Source organism: Lucilia cuprina, chromosome 5 (genome assembly GCF_022045245.1).
Source record: "Lucilia cuprina isolate Lc7/37 chromosome 5, ASM2204524v1, whole genome shotgun sequence".
In the NCBI taxonomy this organism is placed as follows: Eukaryota; Metazoa; Arthropoda; class Insecta; order Diptera; family Calliphoridae; genus Lucilia; species Lucilia cuprina.
Genome location: NC_060953.1, coordinates 52,922,469 through 52,935,298, shown reverse-complemented (window position 1 = coordinate 52,935,298; position 12,830 = coordinate 52,922,469). Strand labels below are relative to the sequence as shown.

At 31.5% G+C, this 12,830-nt stretch overlaps 1 protein-coding gene across 1 annotated transcript in view; it reads left to right on the top strand.

Moving 5' to 3' along the window:
• LOC111679388 (formin-J) overlaps positions 1-11,629 on the top strand; it is a 126,882-nt gene extending 115,253 nt beyond the window's left edge. Inside the window, exons 7-16 of the mRNA XM_023440963.2 lie at positions 2,204-2,351; positions 4,664-5,652; positions 5,712-5,812; positions 5,873-6,122; positions 6,186-6,565; positions 6,627-6,950; positions 7,010-7,202; positions 7,267-7,400; positions 7,466-7,663; positions 7,732-11,629. Of these exons, the coding sequence (XP_023296731.2) occupies positions 2,204-2,351; positions 4,664-5,652; positions 5,712-5,812; positions 5,873-6,122; positions 6,186-6,565; positions 6,627-6,950; positions 7,010-7,202; positions 7,267-7,400; positions 7,466-7,663; positions 7,732-9,905 (4,891 nt within the window). The 3' untranslated portion in view covers positions 9,906-11,629. The remainder of the gene's footprint in view (positions 1-2,203; positions 2,352-4,663; positions 5,653-5,711; positions 5,813-5,872; positions 6,123-6,185; positions 6,566-6,626; positions 6,951-7,009; positions 7,203-7,266; positions 7,401-7,465; positions 7,664-7,731) is intronic.
• Positions 11,630-12,830: the final 1,201 nt, after the last annotated feature.

The window sequence follows — 12,830 nt, the reverse complement described above, 5'->3', positions numbered from 1 at the left end:
GTCTATAGTCTGGACTATAATCTAGTCTATAGTCTGGACTATAGTCAAGACTAGAGTATAGTATACAGTCTGGACTAAAATATAGTCTATACTTTAAACTACAAAATAGTTTATAACCTGGACTCTAGTTCAGCCTATAACCTGGACTATAGTCTATACTAAGATGTCTATAGTATAGTCTAAAATATGTACTATAGTATAATATAGGTAATAGTCTGGACTATAGTAAAGTTTATAATATGGATTATAGTATAGTCTTAGGCGTGACTATATTCTAATCGGTTATTTAAACTATAGTATAGTCTATATTTTGGACTATGGTATCGTTGATACACTCTGAATTTTGTCAAAGCAAGTTTTGTGAGATTTAAATCATTTTAAAACATGATTGAAATAACACACTACATTTGAACACCCTTTATTATGTACTTAACATTTACACTCAGTATAACTTTTAGGGATAAGAAAACGGGTTTAGATGTTCCCATAAACTATAAAACTATATCTAGCTAAAAAGACAATTTGTAATCATTTTAAGCGAAAACTTTTATTTCTAACAATTAAATATTTAATAATGTTTGATTTAAAGAAATTAACAATTTCAGTTTTGAAAGTGATATTGAACAAATATTTTATGGATTTAACGAAATTTATTAATAAAACGTTTTTTTTTCTGTAACATTAGTTAACAATTTTAGTTATTAAATTAAATTTCAACAAATTGACACTCCATATAAATAGTATATTACTAAATAGAAAGTTTTAAAATAATCTATGTTAGCAACTTTGCAATACCCTGACACATTGTGACATAAAAAAATTGTATTATATAGTATGAAAAAAAAACAAACAAACAATCTGCTCTGTTGCATGCAGGATAAAAAAACTAAAGTTTATTGATTTTTAATTCATATTTTTTTGTAAAGTTCGAGGTAATTTATAGTAGTTGCAAAAAAGCATTTTCTTTTTTTGTGTACACTTTTTTATATCATTGAGATGAATGTTATTGTCAGTCTGATGGGCAGACAAAAAGACATACAGACAGACTGAGGTATGAACAGACATTTAGTCTGCAAATGTCAAGAACCAAATAAGATAAAATACTATAAAACAAGTGAAAAATTGCTCAGTCAATGATTTTTTTTGGTAATTAAGTGGGAATCCATGCACTTGGCATATTTCAAAAGGATTTTGAAAATGTTCAAAGGCAATTGTTGCAGTGATGATTATTTGAAAAAAGTGTGTTTTCATGTAAATTTATTAAACATTAATGCAAAGTAAAGGTTTATCCATTTATTTATTTATCTATCTATCTATCTGTCTGTCTGTCTGTCTGTCTGTCTGTCTGTTTATCTATCTATCTATCTATCTATCTATCTATCTATCTATCTATCTATCTATCTGTCTGTCTATCTATCTATCTATCTATCTATCTATCTATCTATCTATCTATCTATCTATCTATCTATCTATCTATCTATATATCTATCTATCTATCTATCTATCTATCTATCTATCTATCTATCTATCTGTCTGTCTGTCTATCTATCTATCTATCTGTCTGTCTGTCTGTCTGTCTGTCTGTCTGTCTGTCTGTCTGTCTGTCTGTCTGTCTGTCTGTCTGTCTATCTATGTGTCTATCTATCTATCTATCTATCTATCTGTCTATCTATCTATCTATCTATCTATCTATCTATCTATCTATCTATCTATCTATCTATCTATCTATCTATCTATCTATCTAAATATCTACTATCTATCTATCTATCTATCTATCTATCTATCTATCTATCTATCTATCTATCTATCTATCTATCTATCTACTTACTAATTAATCTCTATGTATGTATGCTTTATTTTTTCTTTCTGTAGGGTATATAATTTACATGACCATTAAAATTGACATTTAATAACTTACAATCAATTAAGAGTTATAAAATTCTATGTAAAGTAAAAAAATCATTATAGAGAGACTTTTTGTTTCAATCGAAAACCATAAAGTATGAATAATTTATTGATTTTATTGCAAAACATTTCTAATGTAAATAGAAATATATGTAACTTTTATACGCCATTAAAGTGGTATTAACACTTTAAAACAATTTATTTATTCGTTTGATAGTAATTATTATGAAGTGAATTTATTAATAGTAATAACATTAACTTATTATTTGTTTTTGTTTCTTTTTTTTTTTAATTACAGAAAAGTTGCACAAAGTGTAGGAGATATTATTGTACAATTGGACGTATTCGACGAGCAAAGAGAATGCGACGAAGCACAAAGCCTACAGGGCCCAAATGGCATCAACCTAAACTCACATCTTGACGTCTTTTATGCGATATTACGACAGGTATGGAAATGTAGTTTTTTTAATACTAGATCTATTTAAATAGATTTTAGATCTAATTGATTTTGTTGTTTTAATTTTCGTTTTTTTTGCATTTGTTAATTCAATTAATTCAAAATTAATGTGACAAATAGTTTACATTTTAAGATTGAGTTTAAATTACAATAGGTGATACACTGAGGGCTTGTGGTACTCAGTTTATTATATGGAAAGATCACTTGGAGATCTATCATAGCTTCAATGTTAGATACGGATAACAAAACGTTTTTTAAGGCTTAGTACGGTTTAATTTTGTTTTATTTTACATAATAACGCAAATAATTTCAACTATTCAGAAAAAGTCGACTTTTCTTTTTCGACTTCGTGACCTATTGACATCTCCTTAATAATTTGAGTTGTGTAAGATACATTGAACGCTTATGGTCTTAAAAACATACCATCCTTTCTCCGATCGTGTTTGACACACTACCATTATTCATAAGATAGTTGTCACTCTTTCGCAAATGTATTGTTTCTAAATCAGTGCAGTTTCAGTTGATTACGATACTATCTGCTCACTAAAGGTATAGATTTTAAAGGTTTATATCATCTAAAGTTCCGTCTCAATGATGCGATCATAACTTCAACACCGTTTGCAAAACCGCTGTCATCCGAAACATTACTTTTTGACCTATGACCTATCGGTTGCTCGTTACCTATATGGATTTCGACTATCTATTCTATTTTGTGGATCGTTACCTATTTGATTCCGAAAAATTTCATTGCTTTCGAAAAAGATCATACTTCCCAAACATCAGCTATTCCTTACCATATTGATATCCTTATGATGTTCATGACTTATTTGTGGATCGATACCTATTTAATTCTGAAAAATTTCTTTGCTTTCGAAAACAGATCATACTTTCCAAACATCAGCTATTCCTTACCGACATGGTATCATTATAACGTTCATGACGTATTTGTGAATCGTTATCTACTTAATTCCGATAAATTTTAATGTTTTCGAAAAAGTTAATTCTCTTTCAAACATCGATTAAAATTTAGCAATAGGAAATCCTTATGATACTCATTACCAAAAATGATGCTTCCTAAATGATGTACTATTACTTATAAAAAGTATTACAGAACATATTTCAAGAATATCCTGACATGTGGGACAGAAGTGATCTTGAAAAAAGAGGTTTACCAAGAGGTTATGGTTCTCAAGATTTTCATGGACCATTTTACATCAATACTATCAGTCATGCTACTATAAACAGAACTGATCTTGTAAATAGACAATCTTTACTTTAGAAAAGTAACTTTGAAAAGTTAAGAAGGAGATCACGAGTTATCAGCGAATATAGATGATATAATTCAGAAAATTTCTATATACCATTTTACATCGATACTATCCTTCATACTATTACCAACATAATTGATCTTCAAAATATACAATTGTTCAATTCACAATAGGTGTTCTACGATTATGTCGTACTTTTTTAATATTGATTTGTTTTTGTTTCAAAAAATTTAATTTGAAAAATTTGTATGACATACAAAGTTACAACGATACGACATCGATTATGAATTGGATATATTTACATTGATACTATCTGCAACAAAAGGCATTTCCCACAAATCTCTTAAGTAATAAAGAACAAAATTCTAAATTTAATATCGTTTAACGAGTATCCGGTGTTGATGTCTAAACAAAACAAATTTCAAGTTTGTGTGGTAAATTATTTGTTATTGATTAGAAATGATCTGTTGATTGCTAGAGAAATATAAAATTAAAACAAATAGAAAAAAAGCGTAGAAAATTGCAAGTACTATTAAGTAGTTTGTAATTTATTTACCATATTAGTACATAATTTGTCAAGGTTATTGGTAACAAAACTTTTTCTAATGTCTAGAAAAAAAAACGAGCACACAAGTGTGGAACAAACAAGCAAAACAGAAAAAAGAGCAGTGAGCGAGAGAAAAAATAAAATTGTCACCTAAAACTTTTCAGTTAAGATCACTAGATCAAGTTTAAACTTGTGCAAAACTACTTCCCTTCCCTTACTGTACATTTAACTGACTTTTTTTGCATACCATTTATTCGCACATTTGACGATAATTTATGGCGAATATGGTTTCACTAGAATATTTATGTTTTTTTTTTCTAACAAACTTCACTATCTTATGTGGACAGATCGTGTTTATAATTTCATTTATATTTATAAGTGTCTACTCGTTTAGGAGTTATTATGGCAAACGGGTTTTGGAATAGGAAAATTAAATAAATTAATATTTATAAAATATAAAATTTCCTTTTACTCTATTCATTCCAGGTGGCCGATACACCACAGGAAATACCATTCCTTAGTATACTACAGCATTTACTGCGCATTGATCCCAAAGAACCGGTCAGTGATGTTATTTGGGATACAACGGAAAAACTAGTTCATCGTGCTACACTACTCGAAAATCATGAAGACTCGGTGCGTTTGTTGCGCACAACTAACGCTCAAAAATTCACCTGTCAAAATTGTCGCAGTGATGCTACAAGCCCAACACGTAAACCCAATGGCCCCATAGCTCCACCGCCGCCACCACCACCTGCACCAGCTCCACCGGCACCACCTATGAAAATGTGTAATGGACCACCAGCACCACCACCCATACCTGGAGCACCACCGGCTCCACCGCCTGGTGGTAAATTGCTTAACGTTAAGAACTCTATGCCTGTACGTTCCCTCACGCCCGAACCCCGCGTTAATGATGTTTTATTGCCGCAGCAAGATACGCCAGCGCCCAAGGCTAAAATGAAAACTTTGAATTGGGGTAAAATTCCACCCCATAAAGTCTTAGGCAAACAAAATCTATGGACTATAGTGGCCAATAATCATCAGGATAATTCTATGGAAGATTTAGATTGGAATGAAATGGAAGGTCTCTTCTGTTTACAATCGACCAGTGCCCAGGGTTCACCGAAATTAGGAAGAGCCGATAGTGGTAATGGCAACAGTGCGGTTGGTGGTTATGATACCTTAGATCGTAAATCGAAGAAAGAAAGTACCGAAATCAATCTACTAGATGGTAAAAGAAGTCTCAATGTAAATATATTCCTTAAGCAGTTCAAAGGCTACAATTCCAATGAAGATATAGTTCAGCTAATACAAGATGGTAATCATGAGATTATAGGAGCTGAAAAACTAAGAGGTCTATTGAAAATCTTACCCGAAGTTGATGAGATCGATATGCTGAAAACATTCAATGGTGATCGTCAACGTTTGGGTAGAGCAGAAAAGTTTCTGCTGCTTTTAATGGAGGTACCAAAGTAAGTATTGGAATAATCTAAGTCTAGAATTGGAAATTAATTATTTCCCTTAAATCTAGTTATAAATTGCGCATTGAGAGTATGCTGCTTAAAGAGGAATTCGCTGCAAATATAACATATCTAGATCCCTGCATAAATGCCATGATAGAGGCTGGAGATGGTAAGTATTAACTCTTATGATCAAAAACTCTACAGTTTAATATTTTTTAATCCCTTTTAGATCTTATCAATAATAAAACCTTACAAGAAGTTCTGTATATAGTGGTGGTAGCGGGTAATTTCCTTAATTCTGGTGGTTATGCTGGCAATGCTGCCGGTGTTAAGTTATCTTCACTAACCAAGCTAACCGATATACGAGCCAATAAGCCGGGTATGAATCTCATTCACTTTGTCGCCATACAAGCGGAAAAACGTAATCCTGCCCTTTTGAATTTTACCAATGAGCTTAGTACTTTAGAAAATGCTTCCAAGTAAGATAAAACACAAATTTCTCAAATCTTTTAGATATTAAAGCTAATGTATTACATTTCAAGAACCAATGTCGAGCAAATCAGTATTGATATCAAGAACTTGGATACTCAATTGCAAAAAATCAAAAAACAAATTGAGCTGCCCAACACCGATGAGGATATCAAGGATCAAATGATGGAATTTTTAGAAAGTGCCGAAAGTGAAATATCTGTTCTGAAATCAGGCATGGATGCAGTCGAATCTATGCGTTTAAAATTGGCCGATTTCTTCTGTGAGGATCCGGCCACATTTAGACTAGAAGAATGTTTTAAAATTCTGCAAACTTTCTGTGATAAATTCAAACAGGCGGTCAAAGAAAATGAACGTCGACAGCAACTGGAGGAACAGGCCACTTTAAGACAAAAGCAAAGGGAGGAACAGTTGGCCCGCAGAGCCAAATATGGTATGGTAAAAGTGGAACTTACATTAGCTAAGATATAACTGAACTTTTTTGCTTTCTTTAGCCAATCAAAATGGTACTCCCATTTCGGATTATGATAATCAATATTCGCTGGACTCATCCTTTGATGCCAGAGCTAGTCCCGCTTTGTCACGCAAACGTTTTGGTTCTTTCAATAATGGCAACTTGGAAATCAATAATAGCTTTATACGTATGGAGGCTACTAATGGCAATTGTGATGGTATGTCACCCGACATTACACCTAATGGCAGTATGCGTAGACGCCGAAGTCGTGTCTTGGCTGAAGAAGATGATCTTATGGAATTCTTAAGAACTTCAGGTCACGAGCGCAATAGTCGCGAACGTAAAGCAGCCTATGGTAGTTTAGGTAAGAGTCTGAAATTAACTGGAGCTTTCAACATGTTATATATGTATATAATTTTATAGATCGCTCTTGGGCCCGCCGCGCCCGTTCTGGTAGTTCTAGTCGTAAACGTCCCGAATTGTTAAATATTGACTTTGGAGCGGATAGAGAAAGAGCCGCTTCACCGCTACCAATTAATGTGCCCGAAAAGGCTTCACCGTTATCGCCCAGTAATGGGGAAATTGTACAACCAGCACAAGATGAAACAAAACCAAGGTAAAGCAAACAATTCATAATGATTACTTTAATTTCTGAAATTAAATATATGGGTTATTTGTAGAATATCTCGTGAATGGCGTCAAAAGATCGAAACCTGGTTACAATCGAACGAAAACGATGAAAAACAAGACGAGGAATACAAACGCAAGCGACGTTTGGTTAACATCAATAGGCGTTCGCTTGAAAACGAATCGGGTAAGGATTGCTTTTATTTCATCATACCTTTAACAATTCTAATTATTTTCTATTTATAATCTTAGAAAGCGAACGAAAGTTGGATACATTGCCTGAAGAGAAATTTGTACCAACTACACCGAATCCTTGTACTAATGATACTAACAACACTAACAACAGCAATAATAGCCAAACAAAAGATGGCTATAAACGTGTTTATCCCGATTGGAAACCTTCCAAAACTTTAGACACCGATGTTGTCGGTACCATACAAGCTATAGCAGGTAGGCTAAGTCTTAAATATATAAATTGCTAAAAATATTTCAATAATCTTTCACAATTTCTTTTACAGATGTTAATAACGCTCGAGAAAATTCCTATAAGCAAAGGGAAGAACCCAGTATAACGGAAGCAGATGATGTTTCCTTCACAAAATCATCCACGCTGGTGAATAATGTTAACAAATCCGAAGATGTTGTCTATAGAAGACAACGTTCCATAGAGAACAATGCCACACAATTAGAATCCATAGCTGAAGAAGATCGTCGCAAATCTCTAATACAACAGTTGGGCGAACGAGATGCTACCGATCGTTTGAAAATCTATATACGCTCTCCCTCCACCATGGAAAAGGACCATAGCGTAACAAATAAGCAACGTTTAAACGGTGTTGATGCTCTTAAATCCCCACCCTCTATTTATGAAGCAGTCGCCGCCGAAACAGCTAGTACAACCAAAGTTAATGCCGAAAATCATATTAAGTCTCCCATATCCAAAAATCGTACAGCCAATAATAGTCAACAGAAATTCAACTTTGATAATGTACCGTCGAGTAGTGAAGTCAGTAAATTGGAAAGCAATACCTCAAACAAAATACACAATCAAACAAGTCACAAAGCTATTACAGCGAGCACAAATCGCAAGGAAATTGATGCGGATAATATTGAAACACCGCCAGTAACGAGAAGAATCATATCTAGTCCTACCACTACTCTAGTAACCGTCAATAGAACGGAGCCAAAAACACAAACGGAAAGTAATAATGATGTGGAAAATACAGAAACGCCTGGACACTTTGATCGTTATTCTATGGCTAGACGTACAAGACGTTATAAACGCCCTACCGACTACAGTAGTGGAAATGAGGATCTAACTTCTGCCAAAGATTCAAGTGAGGAAAATTCCTTAACACAATTAGCTAAAAATAGCAGCACAGAAATCCAAACCAAATGTGAAGAAAAACCTTTAACGACAACCAACACGGCGGACAAGATAAGCGAAAATCCGAAAGTTAAACGTACAAATATCTCAGCGAAAACCATAACCAAATTAGAGAAAGTGGGCCGTCATATAAGCTCCATTAATCAGGAGGATGTGCAAGAAGCTTTACGAAATCTCAAATCACCCACAGACTGCCCGGAACGTTTGTGGAGTCCTCCGCGTGAAATTATTGCACAAAGAACGGTAAACTGCAATAATACCACCACAACGGCCAATGGTACTACTCTCATCAAAATTTCAAATCATGAGCTTAACGATGAAGGTTTTGAAGAAACACAAAGTCTAGTCTCCGATACTCCCTCTCACGGTAAAGAAAGCACAAATTCATCCTGCAATGAGGTAAATGAGTTGCCCAAACTCTCGCAGAAGTCCTTGTCACAAAAAACCACACCTATACAAAAGATTTCCAGTCGTTTGGCGGATAGATTACAAATCTCTAGATTACGTTCATCCTCTACCGCCTCGAAGTCACAACCCACAACGGCAGCATCATCTCCACGTAGAACAGCCTCGTCGGTTGATCGTGCACGTACTGCACGTATGCCTAATGGACAACTTGTGCAGGGTCCAGCCAGTTCTACAGCTGCAGCTCATATGAGTAATTTCACCAATAATGCTATTAGGAGAGCCACTTCTATGCGCAAAACTATAGCAAATTCAGAGCCTTCATCATCTTCGTCGGGCTCCACGAAACGTGATGTCGAACGCAGCAGCTCACGCAATAGTCTAAGATCTTCACGCTCTTCCATCAACAGCGGCGCTTCCACACAAACTGTTAAACGTATGCCCATTGGCAGTAGTCATCTTAATAAATCTCCTCTACAGACTGTATCCGTCGATTCATCGCCCAGTAAACGTCCTTTGAGTACCCAAAACCTGCGCAGTAATCCAACACGTTTATCGAGCACAGGTGGTGTACCAGCTAGTCGTTCTAGCTCCAGTGGTTCTAGTGTAGGACCCAATATTGTGGTAGTGCGACGTCTCAACTCTACACAATCAAATGTCAACCAACCACGTCATACGTCCAGCTCAAATTTAGGCAGCACTAGTTTTAAGGAGAATCAAACAAATATAGGTCCATCGTCGCGTTCACAAACGGCACGCACCGCTGTAATGGCAAAAGCTAATGTGGGAAATCCACAAAATTCTACAAGAACAGCTACTTCCCGCAGCAGTTCTAGTACCCGGGGTGTTAGCAGTTTTATGAGACCTACAGCGGCTAGCACTACAAAACGTACTAAATAATTGTAAAGTAAAGAAAGGGGGCGCAAACACAAAGTATACGTTCAAATACATTCCAAAAAATAAGAAGAAGAAGAAGAAACAAAACTAATTGAGATTAGAAATAGAAAATTGTTAAAGTTAATAATTAAATGTTTGAGTTTTGTTGTTGAGATTAAAATGAAGATATTTTTTCAATAGTATTAACAGGAAATTTTAAAGAAATCCATTAAAATTTGGGGAATAAGTATGAACAAAATAAGTTTTAGTTTAAGAAAAGCTTTTGCCTGAAGTTATAAAAAGCTTTCTTTAGGAAATATATAAAACGGTTTAATTAAAGCTTTTTTACTAAATTTTTATTTAATGTTTCAAATTTTAAAAAGTAGCAAGTGATTTTAGAAATCTTGTTAAAAAGAAAGCTAAGGGTTTAATTAGCAAGATCATTAAAAGCTTTTAAAGCATTGAAGCATATCAGAACTGATAGAAGAAGCAAAGAAGTTTATTGTAAGAAAATTGTTTAAGTAATAGGAGAGCTTTCAAGTTTAGTGCATAATTAAATTGTAAAAAAAATTAAGTGGAAAGTTTAGTTTTGCAAGAAAAGCAAAAAATGTGAAATTAAGTTTTAAGACATAATTGTAAAGTTTTCATTTGAAACCGTGTTCTCAATAAAGTTAATTTTAGACAAGTTTTTTTTCTAAAATATACTTTATACATTTTTCTTTACAAATGATCCTCTAAAGATAAAATTCTTTGGAATATTGAAAATTTTATATGAAAAGAAAGTTTTCTTTAGATACATTTACTTACAGTTAGTTTCTGTAGAAGAAATATCTATAGAAATAGTTTTCTTTAGAAGAGATTCCCCGAAAACAGTTTTCGTTAGAAAATTATTTCTAGAGAAAGAAATTTATTGTAGAAAAATTATCACTTGAAGGCATTTTCTTTAAAAAAGTTTTCCTCAGAAATGTATTTATTTAAAGTTAATCAACTGTTTTTAAAAAGCCTTTTATAATTTACCTTAAAAAAAGCTTTAAGGAACACTATTTCTTAATTAAAATCTTTAAACATTTTTATTTCTTAAGGAAATTTTCTTTAAAAAATACTTTGGGTCATAATAGTTAAAGCTTTCTGGTAGCATTCCCTTTTTTTGAAATTCAGCAAAATATATTTTGTAGTAAACTTTTGTAGCAAAGCTTTAGTTTAAAAAGTTTTAAGGAAATCTGTTTTGAATGAAACATTTGTATAGAAACTTTAGTTTAAAAAGCTTTAAGAAAATCTATGTTTTTTGAAAGCTTAATTTAAGATAAAGCTTACTGTTAAACTTTAGTTCAAAAAACTTTTAATTTCGTGAAAAAGTGCATGTTTTACGAAAGCTTAATTAAGATTGTACAAAGCTATTGTAGCTTTTATTTAAAGCTTTTTTATTTGTAAACTTTGAACTTTATTACTTTAAAATATATAAGCAAGATGAGTAATATATTAATATGTTTTTTGAAGCACAGTTGTTATAGCTTTATTTTGAAGTTAATTTACCTTTGTAAGAGCTTTTTAAATAGTTTGCAAAAGTAGTTTTAAAAGAGCTTTTTAAAGAGTTTTCAAAAGTAGTTTAAACATAGAGAAGCAATTATTTTTAATTTTATGGTTTTAATTTTAAAAACTATTCCCTAAATCTTTAAGGATTCAAACAGAAAAACAAAGCACACCAATACCAAATCAATATTTAATTTTTTTTCTATAAATAAGTTGAATTTAAATGAAAATAATAGAGAATTTATTACAACCAAAAAATCAAAATCAAATACCTTAATAAAAACGTCCTTAAAACTTAAAACACAATCTAAAAAAAACCAATAAATTCAAAGTAAAAATAATAAAAACCGTCCAGAGTTTAATTAAAAAAAAAAATCAAAAAAAACAATCTAATAAAATTACGGAAACAAATTTTGTGAAACAGCAACAAAACAATTTAAAAAGAAAATTATTAATAAGAACTTAAATATAAAATATTTCAATGGAAAGTAGTAAAATCCAAAGTTACAACCAATAAATTATATTTTTATATAGAACCAGTAGCGTGTAGAACCTAAAACCTCGAATAAATGTTTTGAAACAAAAAACGCAATAATGTTTTGAATTAACAAGTTTCAAAATAAAATTTTTTTGATATTAAAAATATTTTCCTTAAAAAAAAACAGGGTTTCAAAAACCAATAAAAAAAAGAGTTTTTTTTTATTCCAAAGAAAAAAAAACTATAAAAATCATAAAACGATTTAAAGCAATATTGTGTTTTTGTTTTCCATTTTCCCCTTAAACAATTTAAATAAAAAGTAGAATTTATAAAACAAAAACATAAACATATTTAGCAATTTAAAATTAAATGTTTAATATAAAATAAAAAAATATATTAAAAGTGGTGCCTACTCTAACACCAAAAAAGAAAACGTCACAAATTTTTTAAACAAAATTATTATTAAAATTAATAAAAAAACAAAAACAAAAGCCAAAAACAGGCAATGTAAACGTAATCAAAAGTAAAATATTTGAAATTCAAATAAAATAACAATTTTTTTTTCAATCAAATTGAAATCTTAACAAAAAAAAATAATAAAACTTAAGTCACACACACTACACCTTTCACCTTCCCTCTCTCTCTCTCTATCTCTTTCTATTTTTTTTTTTTATAAAATAATTTTACACAAATAATTCTAAATATAAATAAAAAAATACTAAATACAACTTTTTTTTAAGTTTTACATTAAAATAAAAAGAAATAAAACTTACTTAATTAACAACAACTAAAAATTTAAAATATATTTATTAAGAAAATATTTAATTATAATACTAATTTATAACTAATTTTATAAAATAAGTTTTCCCTTCATAATTTACTTAGTTACTTAAGTAAATTTAAACTAAATAATAGTTAATGTTATTAAATATTAATAATAA